The 23,830-nt window shown below is 42.1% G+C and overlaps 1 protein-coding gene across 4 annotated transcripts in view; it reads right to left on the reverse strand.

Moving 5' to 3' along the window:
- dpf3 (double PHD fingers 3) overlaps positions 1-23,830 on the reverse strand; it is a 216,620-nt gene that overhangs the window by 73,531 nt on the left and 119,259 nt on the right. For all 4 annotated transcript variants that reach the window (XR_009446263.1, XM_059649379.1, XM_048537143.2 and 1 more), the window contains 2 exons: positions 16,827-16,987; positions 3,994-4,101 (listed from right to left, as the gene is read on the reverse strand). Coding sequence is in view for 3 of the 4 variants with exons in the window: in XM_059649379.1 (XP_059505362.1) it covers positions 3,994-4,101; positions 16,827-16,987 (269 nt within the window). In the remaining variant the exon portion in view is untranslated. The remainder of the gene's footprint in view (positions 1-3,993; positions 4,102-16,826; positions 16,988-23,830) is intronic.

Consider the following 23,830-nt stretch of genomic DNA (forward strand, 5'->3'; position numbering starts at 1 on the left):
AATGTCCTGCTCAATGATGCCTAGTTTGCGTTGCATCAGGGGTACTCACTTCTGACCGTATTACAGCCTCTTCAAATATGCCACAAAACACCACAAACTCCAGAAGTGAGGAGAGAATGACAACTCTTGACATGAAGGCTGCATTTCGACCAAGTTAGTTATCTGGAGCCCCAGAAAAAATGGAATCAATGGGAATGAGGGGGCAAACTCCACTAGCTGGAGTCATACAAAACACACAGATGGTTGCTGTTGTTTGGGGTCAGTCATCTCAGCTTCAGAAGTTGCACGACTCCTCACGGAAGAGTCACAGGTCGCAGCAACTTCACCAGTCCATCATATAAAAAAGGTCAGAAGTGGGGACGTTTATTGATGATTGCACATTGTTCACAACTCCTCAGATACTGAAGCAGTCTATGTTCAAATGCAACAAGGTCTGAGAAATAGCCAGATTTGGGTTCACAAGTAACAACGACTATTGCTAATGTGGGACAACTGTACCTTTAGATTAGACAGTGCCACCATTACTCTAAATATCCTCAGAGCTACCAGTGACTAGAAACTCAACTGAACTTGCCACAAACACAAGAGCAGGTCAGAGGCTAGGAATACTGTTACAAGTAACTCATCTCCTCACTTTCCAAAGTCTACCAACCACCTAAAAGGCACAAGTCAGAAGTGTGATGGTATACTCCCCACTTGCCTGGATGGGTGCTGCTCCAGCCACATGCTAGATCAAAGCAGCCACTTGTTTGGCACCGCATCTACTCCTGCTATGACCAGTGCTCAGTTCCAATGTGTAATACCTACAAGATGCACAGGTTAATTTCTACAAAGATTCTTAGACAGCATCTTCCAAACCCATGACCACTTCCGTCTCATAGCAGCAGAGACATTGAAATACCCGCACTTAGGAGATTCCCTCCAAACCAGTCACCATCCTAACTTGGAAGTATAATCTGTCGTGGATCATTCCCTTCCCCCTGAAATTGTAGGTCAAACTATAAACATATGGCTTGTAGTAGCTCAAGGTAGCAGCTCACCATCAAGGACAAGGGACAGGCAAGAAATGCTGGCAAGCCAGTGATGGCCTCATTCCAAAATCTCTCTCTCACACACAAAAAATTGTCAACATGCGTTTTATTCTCCTTTCTATTAGCAGTAAAGATTTCACAGGAGGAAAAAAACCCCTTTCCAAATCAATTTAAAATCTGACCTATAAAGACACGAATGATGAATATACAAATGGGATTCCAAATGCAAGTCTCTTATATTTGACTAGCTGTTTATGCAGTCCAGTTGTCAAGTACTTCTAAGAGCCAGGATCTACATTTGTCTGGAGATAGCTTGATTGAGGTTACGTTACTAAAATATTGATCTCTAGCTAGTCCAACAACAGGTCATTTTTTTAAAAAAAAGAGAAAGAAAGATACTGTTCAACTCACAGTACCAGACCTTAAAATCACTGCAGATATGTCCTGATCTTTCGTCATTACTGGTACAATAACATCGACCACTCACATTTATGGGTTCAAGGTCTCCCATCTTGGCCAGTCTCTCCAATTCAGCCTTGAACTTGGGCTGGATAAAATACTGATCAAGCCTTGCAAATTTCTGCTCGATTCTCGTTGATTTTCATTTTGCAAAAATACTTTCCATGCTTCCCAGATCCCCATTGTTTAGAATTTGAGATAGACCAATCTCAATCTTTTAAGCAATTTACTTCAGCCCAGTGGAATTTGATTTTCTCCAACTACATTCTTCTCAATAGGCCTGTAAAAGTTTCCTTCAAAAAAAAAGCAAAAAAGGACAAATTCTCAGACTGACCATACAACTGAACATTTACATCGATACAATGCCTTTCAAAAAAAAAAGGGCACCACTTCAGCCATGTACATTTTAGTAATATTTGAGGGTCATAGGGCATTATGGTTCAACTACTTTTGATATACTTTCAGGTATCAGTGAAACTGCCACTCTGTTGTCCACCTCCATTCTTACTGCTTTGCCATTCAGTAAAGGAGTAGCCCAGTATTGATTAGTCAGTAAAATTTAATAATAATTCCTCTTCAGGCCCAGAGCCTGGCCTTTTCTTAATACCCTTTCTGTTCAGAGCGACTTTTCTTCATACTCCTCAGAATCTGTACTTTTTACCCAAAGCACACCCATTCAAGACATCCTTCCTTGCAACAGTTTCTACATACAGCTTCTTCATATCAGCCATTTATTGCTGCATGATTGGTTTCTCCACGCCTGATGACATGTTGGTCTCAGCATACACAAGCTCCCTTGGCTGGTGGTTGCATCAAAACTGCTAATTCCAATACTAAGTCTAGTTTTCGTTCATCAGTAATCTCTTTTGGATTGCTTCACATCTTAAGCAACACACCAGTCTGTCCTGATAACATCACTTAAGTTGTCTCCAAATTTGTAGGCTTCAGCTAACGTGTTTACAATTGCTACAGACTGGGAACAGATTCACTATCACGCTGATTAAGTTTCTATAATCTAAACATTTCAGCAATCCACAATGTTGGAAAGTGGTTTTATAAGAATTCTATTTCTTCAGTGAAGCTTTGGAACCTAACTTGTCTTACCAGACTCCTCAGTGGGGGTTAAAAGCTTTTCGGAAATGGGAATGGCCTGCATAGAACAATGTACCACGATAGTCTCTACCCCAGTCACTGTGTAGTAACTTGTTACTCAATATTCCTTCCACGTGGAAGGCATGGTGAGCTTATTCTGCACTGTTCACCTATTCCCTGGGTTCAATTTTATTTCTCCAATTGACTTTACCTGCTTTGGTGCAGCAATGGCATCCTTGCATTACTTTTCTTTTTATATTAAAAAAATTGAAGTAACTGCAACATCTGTTAGGACACTGATTTTGTTTTTATTTTAAAATAAAATCAGTGGATTGATCTCAGTTTTTAAAACCTCGTAACTACTTTTCTTTTCATGCTATATTGAAGAACAACCAGGAGACCCAAAAAAAAGTGTTATGTAACAGGAACTTTATTAAGTTGATGTTCACTCTGCAGACACCTAGATTAGTCAAAATGCACTGTTTTTTGCCCATGTTGACTAGTATTAACTATTTAATGCCAACGATTATTTTATTTTTTCTATTTATTCTATGAAAGTCTTTAATGTTTGACTTTTAAAATTTTGTTTTGTCCCCAAGTTTTTGTCCCGTTAAAACAACGTTTTACACTTTTCACATTACTGCCGTACTTGAATATATATGAGAATAAAACAATCTAAATATGGCCAAACATGTCATGTGATCAGATTCTAAAATGAGACATCATACTTATCAAATACACAAGCCACTCCATCTGCCCAGAAAGTTGGTATTCTAGCACAGTTGTACTTGTGCCAGGGTGGCACATTCCAAAGTTGGCAACTAGGTGCTGAGACTCTCAAGCTTGGGGCAGGTGCCTCAAGTGGAGAAAGATTATCGTTTAAGGTATTTCAACCATAGTTCACAGAGGAGTTGACGTATCCTATTGGTCTGTAAGTTTATCACCGTGTATATTAGAAAATGTCACATGTATTGCACTTGGAATGAATATATCCAAAAGAATACTCAATGAAGTGGGTTTCATTTTATTGCTTTTCCACAGTCTAACTTGAAGTTTTTATTGAATATACTTTGATATTTTGAATAAAACAAAGGTACAATTTTGTAAAAAGAAAATTATTTTTCTTTTAGTATGATAAACGAGAAGAATTTCATGCCAGTTGCAATTCTTTGTAGATGGTTAGGTCGTCAAAAGTATAAAACTAAAATTCAGCTTTAAAGAGACTAGTCAAAGTTATTTTCCCTTTCTTTGTTAAGGATTAAAAGGTAGAAATCAAATCACTGTCCTAACTGAAAGTTAAATAAGCCCTGCTTCGTCCTCCATACAAAACAAACTATGTGTTTCATAACTTTGAAGTATTGTTTTATAAACCTGAACGGTGCAAAGGAATACGGCTGATTTCAGCACTCACCAAGCTTGATTTCACATAGCCTCAGCCTGGGGTCTTCTGGGGGATGCAGGCGTCTCTTCTTTCGCCAGCAGCGTGCAGGGTAAGTATACAACTGCCCTGGTGCCACTCCTACAAAGATATGTCAATCCTGGATCAGAACACCACATGCATAGGACCGTTCCATATAAGCAAGAATTCTTGACAGCAAGCTAGTTTCAAGTCACTTTGCTCAGGGGTTTTCTTTCAGAGTTCAAGGATTAGTGGCCTGAATTTCCAACCCAGTTCTCTGGACACACTGCATGCAGGGACCAGAAGGAAATTAAAACAGCAGAACCTGCAGTGTTGGGTCAATGAGTTGGTTATTCCATCTGAGATAAGGATAGTAGCTAGGTAAGTGGAGAGGGAAAGGGGCAGGAAGTACAGACATTTAAAGGTTTTTGTTGCTCTAAAACAGATACTCAGCATTGGATACTGATGGAAGTAACAATACTGTAAAGCAATGCTGTCTAGACCACAATACTAACTGGCAAGGGAATGCACAGGAGGCAGCTGCAAGGTATTGAAATGCAGCCAGGCTCCATAGTTGGGAAACTACCAGTACTTTTGTACCCATCATGGCCCCTTATGCCCAGCTAAAAAAGTTATCACCAACAGGACTCAAATTGGGATATACAGTAGTACCAATGGCACAGACAATATCCTATATAGTCAGATTTTCCAGAGCTAGGAGAGGAATAAGTAAATTCGGATCCTCAAAGCTGGTATTCTCTGGATTACTCAGTCACATGCTAGCAAGAATAGAAAGAGTGTTTACGAGGATTATTACATTGGGAGATGCATTGCAAGAGGAAGGCTTCTGATTTTTGGTATGTTTGGATCAGTTCTGGGTTAAAAGGCACCAATTCAAAAACAGAAGGGACAGGCTGCAACAACGCAAATAAAAAGAAGAAAAAAAAAGGGCTGGGAACCATAATGGTTAGGGATTGTTGACACTACATGCAAACAAGACTGTGTGTTCAAGCATGGTAGGGAAGGAAATAAAGAGAGGTGGGTTTGAAAACAAGATTTAGCAAAATCATTAAAATGTTAAAAAAGGGATGTATTGAAGTGGACAAGGTTACAGCCCTTTTGATTGGTGTTGGATTTGATAGAATGTGGTATTAAGCCCAAACAAAACTAGATTAAACGGGAATCAGGTTACAGCCATCCTAGCAGAAGAAGATGGCTGCAGTTGTTCGATGTCCATCATCTCAGTTCTAAATCATTACAATAGTTCAAGTACCTATAGCAAGGGAAAGACCTTGGGTCCTCAAATCAGTAGTTTAGCAATGAAGTACAGAATAAACTAGGAAATACTTGTAAGAATAAAGTTTGACAATAGTCATGGGTGATTTTAATAAACATTTTAAATTGGAGCAATCAAATTGGCAAGGATAACAGAGGGGAAGTCTGATCCAAGAAATAGTCTCTAAAACATCAACGTATGGGGAACCAACAAAGGAGCATGCCATTCTGGATTTGGTATGGTGTACTGAGGTGGGATTAATGACTGATCTCACAGAAAAGAAAGTTGGCAGAAGACCGATCATAACATTTCAGGATTTCAAAGTCAGTTTGGGGGTGAGAAACTGGAGTCCCACACTAAGCATTCTGGAGTTAAACAAAAATAATTACATAAGCATAGGGCAAATTTAGCCCTAGTGGACTGGGCTGGAAGACTAAAAGTTAGGATAGTTGATGAGCAGTGGCCGATGTTTTGCTCTCAACCAAAATATATTCTGAAAAGGGAGGAAGTTAAAGGGAAGAAAAATATAATCTAAGGCTAAGCAAGGAAATTAAAGATAACAAAGGTCAGTGGTAGGCTGGAAGATTGGGAAATTTTAAAGTTCAAATATATGTTATTAAAAATGAATTAAAAAAGGTAAATTATGAAGAGTGGCATGAAATTTAAACATGAACAAAAACTTCCTGAAGCGTATAGAAAGGAAAACAGTAGCTGAAGCAAATGCTGATCCATTGCAAGAGGAGACTGAGGAATTAATAGTCGAGAATAGAAATGACAGAGGTATTAAATCAATATATTGGCTCAGTTTTCATAGTGGAGGACACTGGTCCATTTGAATAATAACAGGTAATGCATGGGTTATAGGAAGGGAACAACTCAGGACAATCACCACTTGGAAAAGAAAATACTAAGCAAACCATTGGGATTGAGGGCGGGGCAAGTGCCCAGGGTCTGACAGCCTACATCATAGGGTCTTAAATGGAAGTGGCAACAGAGACGATGGATCTACTAGTCATAGAACATAACAGCACAGTACAGGCCCTTAGGCCCTCAATGTTGTGCTGACCTGTCACACGAATCTGAAGCCCATCTAACCTACATTATTCCACGTACATCCATATGCTTGTCCAACGACGACTGAAATGTACCTAAAGTTGACAAATCTACTACCGCTGCAGGCAAAGCATTCTATTCCTTTACTACTCAGAGTAAAGAAACTACCTCTGACATCTGTCCTATATCTTTCACCCCTCAATTTAAAGCTGTGCCCCCTCGTGCTCACTGTCACCATCCTAGGAAAAAGGCTCTCCCTATCCACCCTTCTGATTATTTTATAAGTCTCAATTAAGTCACCTCTCAACCTTCTTTTATCTCACGAAAACAGCCCCAAGTCCCTCAGCTTTTCCTTGTAAGGCCTTCCCGCCATACCAGGCAACATCCTAGTAATTCTCCTCTGCACCCTTTCTAAAGCTTCCACATCCTGCTTATAATGCGGTAACCAAAACTGTACGCAATACTCCAAGTGCGGCCGCACCAGAGTTTTGTACAGCTGCAGCATAACCTCTTGGTTCTGGAACTCGATCCCTCTATCAATAAAAGCTAAAACACTGTATGCCTTCTTAACAACCCTGTCAACCTGGGTGGCAACTTTCAAGGATCTATGTACATGGACACCAAGATCTCTCTGCTCATCTACACTACCAAGAATCTTACCATTAGCCCAATACTTTGCATTCCGGTTACTCTTACCAAAGTGCAACCTCACATTTGCCTGCATTAAAGTCCATTTGCTACCTCTCAGCCCAGCTCTGCAGCTCATCTATGGTCTCTCTGCAACCTACAGCATCCTTCGTCACTATCCACAACACCACCGACCTTAGTGTCATCTGCAAATTTACTAACCCATCCTTCTACGCCCTCATCCAGGTCATTTATAAAAATGACAACAGCAGTAGACCCAACACCGACCCTTGCGGTACACCACTAGTAACCGGTCTCCAGGATGAACATTTCCCATCAACTACCACCCTCTGTCTTCTTTCAGCAAGCCAATTTCCGATCCAAACTGCTATATCTCCCACAATCTCATTCCTCCGCATTTTGTACAATAATAATATAATATCAGAAAATTCCCTCAATGTGAGAAAAAGGTTCCAGTGGATTGGAAAGATGCTAATATACCACCAATTCCAAAAGGGAGTCAGAAAGTAGGAAAATTATAGACCAGTTAGTTTAAACCGGTGTCATTGGGAAGTTATTAGAATGCATTAAGGAAATAATAACAGGACATCTACAAAGTCAAAATGCAATCTCAGCAATAGCACAATTTTATGAAGGGCAAACCGTATTTGGCTAGAGTTCTTCAAAGACGTAACAAGCAACATAGATAGAGATTTTTAAGGTGTAGTATACCCAGATTTCCAGATAGCATTTGACAAGATGTCACACAAAAAGGTTACATTTACATGGTAAAAGAATCACATGGTATTAGGGGTAATTTACTAACTGGGATAAAAGACTGGCTAACCAACTGAAAGCAGAAAAGTCTTTTTCTGGTTGACAACGTTACACTAAGTTGGACAGATAAACTATATTTACAAGTACTTACGGATAGATGGTGAATGGGCCAAATTTTAGCAAACACATCTAAAGTGGATAAGTGTGAGGTTGTTCATTTTGGTTGGAAAATAGAAAGGCAACTTATGTTCTAAATCCATACTGCAGAGTGTTGCAGTGCAGAGGGGATCTCGCACTTGGAGTATTAAATAGAGATGCAGGTTTAGAGACAGTTCAAAGTAGATTCACTAAATTCATTCCAGAGGTGACTGTCTTTTTAAGAGATAGTGAGCAGTTTAGGCCTATACACTCTGGAGTCTGAAAAAAATTAAGATCTAAATTGAGGTATACAAAATGCTAAAATATTATTTTTAAAAAGCAGACTGAGAAAGGACATTTTCTCTTGTGGAGCAATCTAGAATGAGAAGTCTAGTTTTAGGATAAGCAACAGAAAATTTAAAGGAAGAGGAATTGCTTCTCTCAAACCATTGTAAATCTGTGGAATTCACTTCCCCAGAGTGCGCTGGTTGCCAGGACATTGAGTAAATCTGACCATGAAATAGATTTTTTAAAAAATTGATGACTGGTTGAAACAGGGCTGGGCAGGAAAATGAGGACAGAGAGGACACCAGCCATGATCTCATGAATGGCAGTCAGCTTTAGGGCTCAATTGCCTACTGCTGTTCCTAGTTCCTATGTTATGAGGTTCTTATACCCTCAGGGTCGTGACCAGATTCTGCCAGCTGAACGACCTTCCAAATCATCAGGGGTAAGTAGTGGAGATGATCACTGCTGATTTCACAATGTTCAAGATCATTCAGAATTATTCAGATGCTGAAACAGTGTTCAAATGCAGCAAATTATCAAAAGCTTGATCTGACAAGCAACAGGCAATGATTATCTCTGACTAGAAGGAATTTCACTACTTCTCTGACATTTAATGTTATTACCATCATTAATTTGGCCATCAAGATGTGGGTTACCACTGGCCAGAAGGTGAACTAGACTAATCACATAACACCATGGCTACAAGAGCAGAGGCTAGAAATCCTGCAGGCAAGTAATTCATTTCCCAATGCCTCAAACATTTGCGCCTTGTAGACGCACAAAACAGGAAGGCATGGAATACTCCCCACTTGCCTAAAATGAACGCGGCTTGACACCAAGAGCAATGAGCTGCCCTTCACATCCACAAACACAATATGATACCGGCAATGTGAATCACCCACAAGCTGCCATAAAAGAAACAAAAGTCACCAAAACTCTTTGGAGAGGATCCACCAAATCTCCACCCTACGATCTAGAAGGACAAGGACAGCAGAAACATGGGGACACAACCACCTGCAAGTCGCCCTCCAAGCCACTCACCATTCTGGCTTAGAACTACTTCACTATTCCTTGAGTGTAAATTGGTCAAAATCCTGGAAAGGTATGCCTAACACTGCTGTGTGTATTCTGAAGTGGACTGCAGCAGTTCGAGACAGCATTTACTGGCACCTTCAAGAGCAACAGGGGATGGATAATAATGGGAGAGTCAAGCCACTATAGGGAGATAAAACAAATTTGCATGCAAGTGACAGATCATTGATGTAGTGACTGTAGTGTGGCCAGCCAGGGAGACCTCAGAATAAGCTCCTTGATTAGACCAGATTAACAGCCTCAAATCAAGGAGCCTTGGTTGACCGATATAAACAGGAGCATCAGAGTTTTGGTTCACTCTGATGGCTGACTCTGAGGAAGCTGGAACAATGTGATAGTTAGGGGAAATTGACAGGAGATTTTGTGGTCAGGATCGGGATTCCCGGAAGGAATGTTGCCTCCTTGGTGCCAGGGTCCGGGACGTCTCCGATTGGGTGTATAAGGTTCTAAAAGGGGAGGGTGAACAGCCAGAAATCGTGTTACACATTGGCACTAATGATATAGCCAGAAAAAGGATTGAGGATATTAAAAAAGTGATTTCAGGGAGTTAGGATGGAAGCTGCAAAGCAGGACAAACAGAGTAGTGTTCTCTAGTTTACTACTGGTGCCACAAGATAGCGAGGTGAGGAACAGGGAGTGGGCACAGCTGGTGTAGGAGGGAGGGCTTCAGATATGTAGATAATTGGGATGCCTTCTGGGGAAGGTGGGACCTGTACAAGAAGGACAGGTTGCATCTGAACTGGAAGGGGACCAATGTCCTGGGTGGAAGGTTTGCTCGAGTAGTTCGAGAGGGTTTAAACTAGTATGGCAGGGGGGTAGGAACCTGAGCTGTATAACAGAGGTGAGAGTTGATGCAGGTGAGGCAATAGCAAGAGGTAGACCAGCTAGTGGGAAGGATTTTCCTGGGAAGGAATCAAGGGATCAGTTAAAGTGTGTTTGCTTTAACGCAAGGAGTATCAGGAATAAAAGTGATGAACTTAGAGCATGGATCAGTACCTGGTGCTATGATGTTGTGGCCATAACAGAGACATGGGTTTCTCAGGGGCAGGAATAGTTGCTGGATGTTCCAGGGTTTAGAGCATTTAAAAAGAACTGGGGGGGGGGGGGAGAGAAAAAAAAAAGAGGGGGTGTAGCACTACCAAATCAGAGAGGGTATCACAGCTACAGAAGCTTCCATTGTCGAGGAAGATCTGCCTACCGGGTCAGTATGGGTGGAAATTAGGAACAGCAAGGGAGTAGTCACCTCGTTAGGGGTTTACTACAGGCCCCCCAATAGCAGCAGGGAGATTGAAGAAAGCATAGGTCAGTAGATTTTGGAAAAGTGTGGACGTAGTAGGGTTGTTGTAATGGGTGACTTTAACTTTCCCAATATTGATTGGAACCTCCTTCGAGCAGAATATTTGAATGGAGCTGTTTCTGTAAGGTGTGTTCAGGAGGGTTTCCTAACTCGGTACGTTGACAGGCCGACGAGGGGAGAGGCCATTCTAGACTTGGTGCTCGGAAATGAGCCGGGGCAGGTATCAGATCTTGTGGTGGGAGAGCATTTTGGTGATAGTGACCATAACTGCCTCACGTTCTACACAGCTATGGAGAAGGAGAGGATTAGGCAAAATGGGGGGATATTTAATTGGGGAAGAGGAAACTATGATGCGATTAGACATGAGTTAAGAAGCATGGACTGGGAGCAATTGTTCCATGGCAAAGGCACTATGGACATGTGGAGACTGTTTAAGGAACAGTTGTTGCAAGTGATGAATAAATATGTCCCTCTGAGACAGGCAAGGGGCAAGATAAAGGAACCTTGGATGACGAGAGCGGTGGAGCTTCTCGTCAAAAGGAAGAAGGTAGTTTACATAAAAGGTGGAGGAAGCTAGGGTCAAGCTCAGCTCTAGAGGATTACAAGCAGGCGAGGAAGGAGCTCAAAAATGGTCTGAGGAGAGCCAGGAGGGGGCACGAGAAAAGGCTTGGCAGAACGGATTAGGGAGAACGCAAAGGCATTTTACGCTTATGTGAGGAATAAGAGAATGGTCAAAGAAAGAGTAGGGCCGATCAGGGATAGCACAGGGAACTTGTGTGTGGAGTCTGAGGTGGTAGGGGAAGCCCTAAATGAGTTTTTTGCTTCTGTCTTTACGAAAGAAACAAACTTTGTAGTGAATGAAACCTTTGAAGAGCAGGTGTGCATGCTGGAACGGATAGAGACAGAGGAAGCTGATGTGCTGAAAATTTTGTCAAACATTAAGATTGACAAGTCGCCAGGCCCGGACCAGATTTGTCCTCAGCTGCTTTGGGAAACGAGAAATGCAATTGCTTCGCCACTTGCGAAGATCTTTGCATCCTCACTCTCCACTGGAGTCGTACCTAAGGACTGGAGAGAGGCAAATGTAATTCTTCTCTTCAAGAAAGGAGATAGGGAAATCCCTGGCAATTACAGACCAGTAAGTCTCACGTCTGTCGTCTGCAAGGTGTTAGAAAGGATTCTGAGGGATAGGATTTATGACCATCTGGAAGAGCATGGCTTGATTAAATGCAGTCAACACGGCTTTGAGAGGGGCAGGTCATGCCTCACAAACCTTAGAGTTCTTTGACGATGTGACTAGAAAAGTTGATGAGGGTCGAGCTGTGGATGTGGTATATGGACTTCAGCAAGGCATTTGATAAGGTTCCCCATGGTAGGCTCATTCAGAAGGTCAGGAAGAATGGGATAAAGGGGAACTTAGCTGTCTGGATACAGAATTGGCTGGCCAACAGAAGACAGCGAGTGGTAGTAGAAGGAAAATATTCTGCCTGGAAGTCAGTGGTGAGTGGTGTTCCACAGGGCTCTGTCCTTGGGCCTCTACTGTTTGTAATTTTTATTAATGGCTTGGATGAGGGGATTGAAGGATGGGTCAGCAAGTTTGCAGACGACACGAAGGTTGGAGGTGTCGTTGACAGTATAGAGGGCTGTTGTAGGCTGCAGCGCGACATTGACAGGATGCAGAGATGGGCTGAGAGGTGGCAGATGGAGTTCAACCTGGCTAAGTGCGAGGTGATGCATTTTGGAAGGTCGAATTTGAAAGCTGAGTACAGCATTAAGGATAGGATTCTTGGCAGTGTGGAGGAACAGAGGGATCTTGGTGTACAGATACATAGATCCCTTAAAATGGCCACCCAAGTGGAAAGGGTTGTTAAGAAAGCATATGGTGTTTTGGCTTTCATTAGCAGGGGCATTGAGTTTAAGAGTCGTGAGATCTTGTTGCAGCTCTATAAAACTGTGGTTAGACCGCACTTGGAATACTGCGTCCAGTTCTGGTCACCCTATTATAGGAAAGATGTGGATGCTTTGGAGAGGGTTCAGAGGAGGTTTACCAGGATGCTGCCTGGACTGGAGGGCTTATGTTATGAAGAGAGGTTGACTGAGCTCGGACTTTTTTCATTGGAGAAAAGGAGGAGAGGGGACCTAATTGAGGTATACAAGATAATGAGAGGCATAGAGAGAGTTGATAGCCAGACACTATTTCCCAGGGCAGAAAAGGCTAACACGAGGGGTCATAGTTTTAAGCTGGTTGGAGGAAAGTATAGAGGGGTTGTCAGAGGCGGGTTCTTTACACTGAGCGTTGTGAGAGCATGGAATGCGTTGCCAGCAGCAGTTGTTGATGCAAGATCATTGGTGACATTTAAGAGACTGCTGGACATGCATATGGTCACAGAAATTTGAGGGTGCATACATGAGGATCAATGGTCGGCACAACATCGTGGGCTGAAGGGCCTGTTCTGTGCTGTACTCTATGTTCTAAGTTTTTAATGACCAGTACTATGCACGTGTGGCTTGGTGACAGAATACTGGCCTCGGTGGAACTATTTCAGTAGCGACAACAGAAAAAACAAAGTATGCTCCTGAAGAAGTTTGCCTGGAACAGTTGTCTTTGAATTGTGGTAAGCATTTCTGGCATCATGCTGTTTTTTTGGGAAACTAGACTCATTTGATTCTGAAGACTGGGCCCAGTACATGGAAAGAATGCATTTTTCTCCCCAGGCAAATGACAGTTGGGGCAGATAAAAAGCATCGAACAGTTCTCTTGACAGTTTGTGGATGCCATAGCTTCCTCGGTTAACAGGTGCCTCAAGTTTTGACGCACCAGATACTAAAACTTTAAGAGTTCACAAATTTAGCCAAGGAAAGTTTTGACCTCAAGCTTCATCTGATTCTGAAATGCTATCAGTTTTACCTGGTGGCTCTAGAACCGGGGAATCAGTTTCAGGATTTTTGATTGCGGTTAAGGCAACAGGTAGAGATATAGGACTTTGGTTTAACCTTGAATGATATGCTGGGAGACTGTTTGGTATGTGGGATTAATGACATAACTATGCAAAAACACCTGTGGCATAAAGTCCAACTGGACTTTAAAAAGGCACAACAACTGGCTTTGTCAGTAGAAAAGCTAATGGCAAGTGCAGCATACAAGTTGGCCCTCGCCAGGCCAACTGAGTTTGGGGGACACCATTTGAGTGAAGGTATTTGCACAGCCTCGCTCATGACATATCCTGAACAGAGAAACTCTAGGTCATCCCACAGCAAAACCCCAAAACAAAGCCAAGCCTTGGCCTAACTGTTGCCTGCCTGCATCCTGAAGAAAGTGGCAAGTCATTATGGTTAGTGCTGGAATGCAGACTTGAGACGACAACAGTGACATTCCACTATGCCTGAAATGAGTAACAGAATTCATAGGCTGGTATCCAGGAGGGTGCACACCCTGGAAAACTCACCTGCACCTGGTTTGGAACAGTTAGTTAAATTGCTTAAACTTCCAAATCAGAACTAATCAGGATGAACATCTAGTTAAATGATCACTCAACTCTAACGGAGGTTGATACCGGCATGGCAGGGGAAGAAAAAAAGTCAGTCACCACCAATTGTAGTAAGAGGCTCAGGTGCAAGCCTGATAGAGGAAACAAAAGGGCTAGCAGAGCCAGAATTGAAATTTTTCTGGACCCAGCAAGACTGGATCACTATAGAGAATGACATTTTACTATGGGGAGTATCAGTGATTATCCCAAATAAAACTCACTGCCAGATACTGGCTGAACTACCTCAGGGTCATCCAGAGTGTCCAAAATAAAGATGTTGGGGAGAGGTTCTGTCTGGTGGCCAGGATCAGATGCAGGCATAGTCACATTGTTGGCACTCTGGACACCAAGGACATAAATTACCACCATGGTTGGGTAATCCATGGATTTGGTTACACTGGTTGATAATGCTGACCTTGTCAACATTCTTAGTTATTTGCATGCCCAGAGTGGGCATTCACAAGTTCATTTGTCAAGACCGAGGCAACGATAGTAAAAGATGCTTGCCACTTTTCAATACACAGGCTCCCAGGCATTTGGGTCACAAACAATAGGGCATTTGAGTATTTCCTAAAGTCTAATGGCATTTGGCATATGAGGACAGCTCCATTCCACTCACTGCACAATGGTGTGATAGAAACAACAGTCCAAGCCTGCCTTCAAAGTTTAAAGAACCAGCCTACAGCTTCACTTGACACCAAACTGTCCCAGTTGCCATTTGATTAAAAAAAAAATCAGTCCATTCAACTACAATGATAGTTCCAGCAGCATTGCTAAAGTGAGAAGGTGTCGCATCAGGTTAAGTCTATTTTCCCAGACCTCTGGGATGAAGTGGCAGGGAAAGAGGAGTGAAATGGCATCAGGAACACCAATACCAGACAAGACTCAACTAAGAGACATTTTACTTCAGGGCATGAGGTTTGGTGTAGGAACCATGGGAATGGCCCTGCATGGGTGAGGGGCATCGTCAATGAAGTCAGGTCCCTTGCCATAAAGTTTGAGTAAGTGAGGCAGTCCCGAACATGCACACAGACCATATGAAAGCTGCCAACTTGCAAACAATATCTGTCCCCTCAGGGAAGGCCACTAGAACAGTTGTGCTCTCCCTCTCAGTCTAGCAAACAAACCTGAGTCAGAGATGGACACTGCAGATATTGCAGCCTGGACTCCTTTACTGCCTAAAGCAAGAATGAATTTCTTCCAAGATGTTCCAAGTGCAAGAGGTGGGCTATGGTTTGGTATATGCTGCCCATATCCAAGGCCAAGTTGGAGAAACTGGATCAGGTATGAAAAACACCCTAGCAGAGGCTACAAGAAGCCAGGTCTATGTCAAATGACTTAGAGGGAGAGGGATGTTGTGATTGTAACAAGGTCAGCCAGGTGGACCCTATTGTATAAATTCTGACTGGACCAGGTTAACAGTCCCATTTACACAGAATCCTGGCTGACAGATATAAACAAGAATCTGAGGCTCTGTTCACTCTGACAGCTGTCTCTAAAAGGAAGCTGAAATAGTGACCAGTACTATGCATGTGTAAATAAAGGGGACTTGCAGGACATTGTCATAGAGGACAACAGCACAGGAAAATAAAAACCTTCAGCTCAAGTCTGCACCAGCCAAATTAAAAACCCTAACCACTGTAATTCAATTTTCCAGCATGTGGCTCCGAGCCTTGAATGCCTTGGCATCGCAACAGCGCATCTCAAATATCTGAGGGTGTCCAACTCTACCACCCAGTTCAAGATTCTCAGCACTCTGGGTGAAAAAGCTTTTCCTAACTTTCTTTAAACCCTCTCCCCTACCTTAAATCTACATCTTCTGGTCTTTGTCAAGGAAACCGGTTTCTTCTTGTACACACTAATCAATGTGAAAAATTGAGGGACATTCTCATGAAGGCACATGGTTTACTTTCAGTTGTCACAGGTAAGGTCACAGGTAAGAGCACAGAGGTCACGTTGGAGCTGTACAGAACTTTGGTCAGGCCAAGCCATAGGAGTATTGTGCGCAGTTCTGGTCTCTGCACTATAGGAAAGATGCAATTGCATTGGAAGGGGTACAGGAGGAGATTCTCCAGCATATTGCCTGGGATGGAGAATTTTAGCCATGAAAGGAAGCTAGATCAGCTCGAATTGTTTCCTTTGGAACCGAGATAGTTGAAGGGGGTCCGGATTTGAGGAGCATGGCTGGAGTAGGAGTTGATGTTCACCCGAGTTATTGAGTCAATAACAAGGGGGCAATAGTTTTAAGGAGAAAGGTATACACCCAGAGGGTAGTAGGACGCTGGAATGCACTGCCTGGTAGGACAGCTGAAGTGTGATACCTCAGAACTTTAAACAAGGACTTGGAGGAGTACTTGAAATGTCATAACATTGAAGGCCAGAAACCAAGTGTCAGAAAGTGAGTCTCTTGTATATTGAGAATAGTCTGTTGGGATGGACTTGATGGGCCAACAGCCTCTTCTGCACTGTAGGATTCTGAAATTGCTTTGTTTCACATGGGATAGGGCATATTTCAATTGCATCGAACAGGTTGGAGAGAAAAAATAAAAATCAATCATTGCGTTTCATGTTCCCACAGTACCTCACTTCCAGTACAGGTTGAGAAGTTATGCAAGTATCAATTTAAGTATATTAAAAAAATGACAACTAAGCACCCTGCAAGACTTAAAACTGCCTGTCAAAATTTGAAATCTCCAGTGATACTCCAAGCAAGGTATGTGCCCATTTCAGAACCAAATAGTGAACTCCCAACTTCCAAGTGAGCACACACCTGGGCCTCTGTGCCTCTTTTCCATCCAAATGTAGCAATTATTTTGTGCAACGCCAGTCTGAGAGTCCAGGAATGGCAGGCGGACATTACGTTCTGCACACAGCCGGGCATTGTAATTCCGGCAATGTTCAATGGCTTCCTTGTAGAACTGTTCTCCCAGTCTATAGGAAGACAAAAAAGCAAATTTATCATTAGAGAAACATCCAAAACCACTCAAAACGTTGTCTAAAGCAGGTGTTCCCAAACTACGATGGCAAGAGTGAAATTTGGGACTACAAGCTCAGAGGCAGCAATGGTTGTTTTCTGACAACTGCAAGCCTTTAAAAGAATCTCACCTGTTAGAGGTCTTAGTATAGAAAGGAGTTATAAGTGATGATTATAGTGACAGAGTCCCTACTACATCCCCATAGCAATGCCCTGACCACAATCAATTTGACTTGCTTGGTTGGAATTGAACGCGTCAAATGCACTCCATGAAACTAGCACTGGGCAAGTGAGGGATCTCAAATGATTAATCTCTAAAGTCAAATTTTTGCTTCTATTTAGCAACCAACTAAAAGCTACTGTTCAAAGACTATTTCTTCCCGGTTTAAGTGGGGACAAACAAGCTCTCAGTAGATTTAACTAGTTAAATTGACTAAACAGATTAAGCTAATTTCTGGCTTAGCTTGCTTTTGAAAAAAATACAAAATAATTAAGACTAGTTGAAATAAGTGTTAATAAATACAAAGATGGCAAGATAGATGATGTGTCATAACTGCAAGTGAGAGCTCCTGAATGCCACAGCACTCCATGGTAACAATACACTGTGCTGTGCTAAGTGTCTCCAGCTTGGAGGAGCTTCAGTTCAGTGTCTGAGCTGAGCCACAGATATGTTCCCTACTGAGAGGGGAAAGCTACTGCATATTTCAGTTCCATAAGATAGTCACATCATTTAGGTTAGCCAAAAAAAATGTATGAACAGGAATTAGTGACAGGGAGGTGTGACTAGAAGTCAGGCCAGTAAAGGGGTTTGAGAACATGTGGGTGCAGAAGGAGCAGTTAGCCCTTGCAATTGTCCAGCATATTAAAAGACCATAAGATACAGCAACATTCAGCCCATCAAAATCTGCTACGTTGTTCCGATATTATGGATGATCGAATCAAAGCCACTTTCTTGCCTTTTCCTTATAACCTCCAATTCCCTTACTGATTAAAAACCTTTATCGCAGCCTTGAATATTCTTAACACACTTGCCTCTATAGCACCTCTGCAATAGAGAATTCCAAAGATTCACCACTCTCAGAAGGAAGTCCCTCATCTTTCAAGTGGGCAATCTCTTATTCTAAAATTAGACCTACTGGTCCTTGACTCTCCCACAATGACAAACAACCCTCATCGTCTACTCAGTCAAGTCCTCAAGAATCGTGCTTTTTTCAAAAAATGAATTTTTCTCTTAGCTAAACCCCGAGTATAGGCACAACCTATTCACCTCTCCTCATAACGATAGGTAATTTCTCCATATACATGGTGAATCTAGTGAACCTTCTCTTGACTGCCTCCAACGTCAGTTTCTCTTTTCAAGGAGATTAAAAAAAAACTATTCACACTATTCTAGTTACAGTATAACTAATGTTTTGTATAGTTTTTGCAAACCTTCCTTTTTTAAAACTTCATTCCATTTGAAATAAAAAGTCAACATTCCATTTGCCTTTGTTACTATCTGCTCACGTTATATGCTAGCTTTGAAATTTACACACGAGGACTCAAAATCCCTTTGTGCAGTAACTTACTGCATTTAAATACAACTTTTCCACCCATCAAAACATGTTTTTTGCCCATTTGTTTAATTTGTCTGTAACCCTCTGCGGACTGTCATTCCATCCGTTTTGTGTCATCAGCAAAATTTGGGCTATCATTGATTCACTTTCCTCATCCAAGTATCTAGTATTCGCCCTCCACTGATCCTGGTGACATTCTGGTTTGCCATCCTGAAAAATGACTCCCTTTTTCCAACTTTTTGGATAGCTAATAGAAGATGATTTGTTTGTCTGTATGTCTGTCGTCTATCAGTGCAAACAACATGGGTTCTCATGAGCTTAGAATCCCTACAATGTGGAAACAGGCCCTTCAGCCCAACAAGTCCACATGTGACCCCTGGAGCATCCCACCCAGAACCATCCCCCTACAACCCATACACCCCTGGGCAATACAGGCAAATTTAGCATGGCCAATCCACCTAGCCCGCACATCTTTGGACTGTGGCAGGAAACCTGAGAACCCAGAGGAAACCCACACAGACATGGGGAGAATGTGCAAATTCCACACATACAGGGTGGAATCAAACCTGGGTCCCTGGCACTGTGAGGCTGCAGTACTAACCACTGAGCTGCCGTAACCTTGTGTCGTACTTTAAGTGTCTAAAAATTCAAACATTAGATCTGGTGCTTCTCCTTCATTTGTTGTGCTGGTTACCTACCTCAAAAAATTCTCAAAATGTGTCAGGCACAAATTCCTCTTCATGAAGTCTTGCGGTCTCTGCTTGATTATATAATGTATTTTTAAATACAGTGATATTACATTTTTTATAAAGTGGACTTGATAACAGATATTAAACTAACTGGCCTACAGTTACTTGTCTTTTGGTCCCTCCTTCCTTTTTGAACAAAGGTGTTACATTAGCAACTTTGGGACTTCTCCAGATTCTAAGTATTCTTTGATGATCACTGCAACTACTTATTTTAATCTCCTAAAATGTATCCCATCAGGTCCAGGGCACTTATCAATCTTCCTCATACATCTCCACCCCCCACTTTTTTTTAAAAAGATTAGATTCCCTACAGTGTGGAAACAGGCCCTTCGGCCCAACAAGTCCACACCACCCTTGAAGCATCCCACCCAGACCCATTCCCCTATAATCCACACCCCTGAACACTACGGACATTTTAGCATGGCCAATCCACCCAGCCTTTGGACTGTGGGAGGAAACCGGAGCACCTGGGAGGAAACCCACACAGACGCGGGGAGAATGTGCAAACTCCACACAGACAGTTACCCGAGGCTGGAATCAAACCTGGGTCCCTGGTGCTGTGAGGCTGCAGTGCTAACCACTGAACCACCATACCGCCTCTGCTTCATTGGGAGGTCAGAGAAGGTTCATTAGGATGATCTGCAGTTTGAAGGGATTGTCTCATGAACAAAAGCTTAACAAAAAAGGGCTGGGATACCAATCACTGGCATTTATATGAATGAGTGGTGGTGATCTCATTGAAACATGGAGGTTCCTAGTGAATGGCAAAGCTGGCTCAAGGGGCTGAAAGGCCAACTCATGCTCCTATTTCTTAGGAGAATAGAATCCTTACACAAAAAAGGTGGAAGCAGCCATTCGGCCCAGAGTCCACACCAACTCTAAAGAGCATTCCATCCAAACCTACCCCATTCCTGCATTTCTCATGGCTAATCCACGTAGCCTGTATATCCCTTGACACTATGGGCCACATAGCATGGCCACACCTAATCTGCACCTATGTGGACTGTGGGAGGAAAAAAAAAAACACAGACATGGGAGAATATGTAAACTCCACAATTGCCCCAGGGAGGAGTTGAGCCTGGGTACTTGGCACTGTGAGGCAGCAGTGTCAACTATTACGACTGTGCCACCCCATGGTCTTAAGATTTTTGTCTGGAGCTGTGAACAGGGAATTTGTTCACAATGATTTTTGTACTATGGGTAATAGCTGGTGTTAAAAAGGAAAGCAGATCAAGTCAGCTTTCGTTTGTTCAAAAGGCCAGGCAGTTAAATGTAGGTTGGCTCCAGAGCAAAAAAAAAGGTTCTGTTGATGCTTTGTCACCAAAGAGCATCATGTTTAAACAATTGGCTACTAAACATGTAGAATTAGAATTGGTAAGTTCTAATAAGTCTGGAAAATACATTTTATTCCAGCAGACTGCAGATATTGACATGGTAACTAGGACAGAGCAAGCATGGGCGGTGGTGGTGGTGGTGGGGGCGGGGGAAGAGACAGGAGACAGTGAGAGCGCTCCTAGCCTAACCCCCAACAAGCAGCTCTCAGAAGCTCAAAATATTAGAAAGCTAAAAACTAAGTATTGCTGCTTTTATCTTGGTGAACTATAAACAGGACAGCGGCATCTTCAGGAAAAAAAAAATTAATCAACTAAGAAGCCATCTTCGTCTGAGAAACAACACTGAAAAACCACTTAAGTAATCTGGCCAGTTTTATTTTCTCTCATTTATCCTTGAAGCATTTGTTCTGTCTTTGTGACATCTGTAATAATATTGGACATCCACACTGCAAATATTTAAACATGTTTACATTTACAACTCATATCCTTTAGCATCAAGTTCAGCTTTGGCATTTTAGTGCCACAAAGACTGCTGAAGGCAAATGTGGCCTTGCTGCAGCTTTTAAGAATTTATGAAAAAGGAGTGTGATCTGTGCTGTTAATACTTCAGGGAAGGGAAAATATAACAAAATTAAAATACTAATATAGTTCAAACTGTCTAGTGATTTTAAACTTGTTTAAGTAAATTACTGAAAGGACATTGACAAAGTTTTGCCTCTTGGTCAACAGCAAGAATACCAAAATTTCAAATGATAACAATTATAGGTGAAAAAGAGGTATTGCCTTGGGGAAAATAACCACAATCTCAGGCACCCCATCTTAGAGTTATTGAAAAAACACTAGCTCGAATGTACCTAGAACACTTTTGCACAGAATGAGTTCCTGCGTATGAATGTGTCACTTGCAATCAAGTGTAAAATGACTCACGTCATGAGCTTGACTAATTATGTTAATTCAGTTGATAATTAGTGCCATCAGGATTGTTCCCAATTGCATAATCACATCTAACAGACATTTTATTTTGGTGTCCTAGAATGCCTAGTGTGGAAGCAGACCATTTTCCCCCCCATCAAGTCCACACTAACCCTCCAAAGAGCACCTTACCTACACCCACTCCTCCTATCCTTTTAATTCTGCATCTCCCATGGCTAACCCATCCAGCCTACCCTTCCTTGGACACAGTCTGGGCAGTTTGGAACAGCCAATCCACCTAACCTGCACATCTTTGGATTGTGGGAGGAGGTCACAGCACAGAAAACCCAAGCAGACATGGGGAGAATGTGCAAACTCCACACAGACAGTCACCGGAGGCTGGAATTGAGCCTGGGTCCCTGGTGCCAAGAGACAACAGTGCTAACTTCTGAGCTACTATGACATCTTTGGTAATGTTGTTCAACAAGGCTGGTCAAGTAGGTTTATTTTAATGACAAAAATCAATGGTTTCACTTGACATTCTAGTTTTTTTTATTGAATACAAAAATTCTGTCTGTCTGCTGTGATGGCATTAACCTGGGTTTCTGCATTTCATATCCAGTTATTATCACTGCACCAATACCTCCCAACCTGGTTGAGCATGATCTATACCTGGTCTTATCAATTCCACCTGGAGGAACACAAATTGATTAGTTAGCAGTTTAATGTAACATACCAGGCATCATACCAAAATTCATTTCCACTAGTCAATTATGGTGGCAGACAAAATGTCTTTTTGAATTGCTGGCAGCAGCCAATAGTGGAAAATAACAAACACTTTTGCCATAGCAAGTCATTGTCCAGTGTGGCCTTATCAACCAAAATCAGCACGCTTTTCTCCTACTGTACAAATTGTTGCAACTGTTTGAAATTTGGCATTTATACATGTGTTGAGTCTCAGGTAAAATACATCTTTTCAGCAATATTCAAGTCCAGCATGACCAAGAAGAATCCTTTCCTTAAGAGCAAAGAAGAGCCTTTAAGTAATTTTCCCATTTAAAAAGGATTTATATTATACTTCCATTACAATGTAAAAAAAAAGATATAGAACAACTGCTCTGTCTGTCCAAATTTTCCTGAAGCCCGAATCCCTTCAATCTGGTTTCTGCCTCCAACATATTACTCAAAATAGCTGCTTAGTCAGAAAAAGCCGTTAGCAGGATTAGCCATTCGGTTGATTTGAATCTGCTCCACCATTTGATCATGGCTGATATACAAAGAACGAAGCAAGTTACAGCACAGAAACAGCCCCTTCGGCCCTCCAAGCCTGTACCAATGTGCTGCCTGTAACAACTAAACCCCCCTTCTCAACCCCATTCTCTTTTTCTTGTCCCCACAACCCTTGATCCTCTTACTAATCAAGAGAGAGAGTGTGTCTGTCTTAAATACACTTTAACTTGGTCTCTGCAGCAAGGAGTTGCACAATTCAGCACTCTGGCTAAAAGAAAATCCTCATCTCAGTTCCAAAGGAACATCCCTTCTTTGAGGCTGTACCCTCCGGTTTTCATCTCTCCTAAGTAGTAAGAACACCTTCACTACATCCAGTCTAAGCCTATCAGGGACCACCCCACCCCCCACCAACAACCAAAAAAAAATCCATAGAGTACAAACCCAGAGTCCTCAACTGAAACTCACATGACAAGCACTTCAGCTCTAGGATGCTGGAGAATCTGAGATAACAAGGTGTTGAGCTGGATGAACTCAGCAGACCATGCAGAGGAGCAGGAAAGCTCCATTATCTGAAGGAGGGTCTAGGTCCAAAATGTCAGCTTTCTCCTCTGATGCTGTTTGGCTTGTGTTCATCCAGCTCTACACCTTGTTCCCTCATTCAGAGTCAGCTGACCTCATCATCCCCTCTCAACATCTCAGTATTATCTGGCTAGGAAGAATGTTCTCACCCAGTTCCATTATCAGCTCTTATTCTAAGAAATAATTGCCTGTAATAGTTTCTCTTTTTATCCCATAGTTACTTCTAGGTGACCCTCGAAAAAAAAATTTCCTTGGCCATGCAGAGCAATGGTAGCAAAAGAGATTTTTAAAAAAAAAATACAGACTTGGATAATACCCAACTCCCACCTCATCAGCATCCCTTCTGTTGAATAATCAAACTGTTTTATCCGAAATCCCGAACTGTGAGCAAAAAAAAAAAACTTTTCTCCAATTAAACATGGGGAATACAATGATGCCAT

Source organism: Stegostoma tigrinum, chromosome 10 (assembly GCF_030684315.1).
Source record: "Stegostoma tigrinum isolate sSteTig4 chromosome 10, sSteTig4.hap1, whole genome shotgun sequence".
Taxonomy (NCBI): domain Eukaryota; kingdom Metazoa; phylum Chordata; class Chondrichthyes; order Orectolobiformes; family Stegostomatidae; genus Stegostoma; species Stegostoma tigrinum.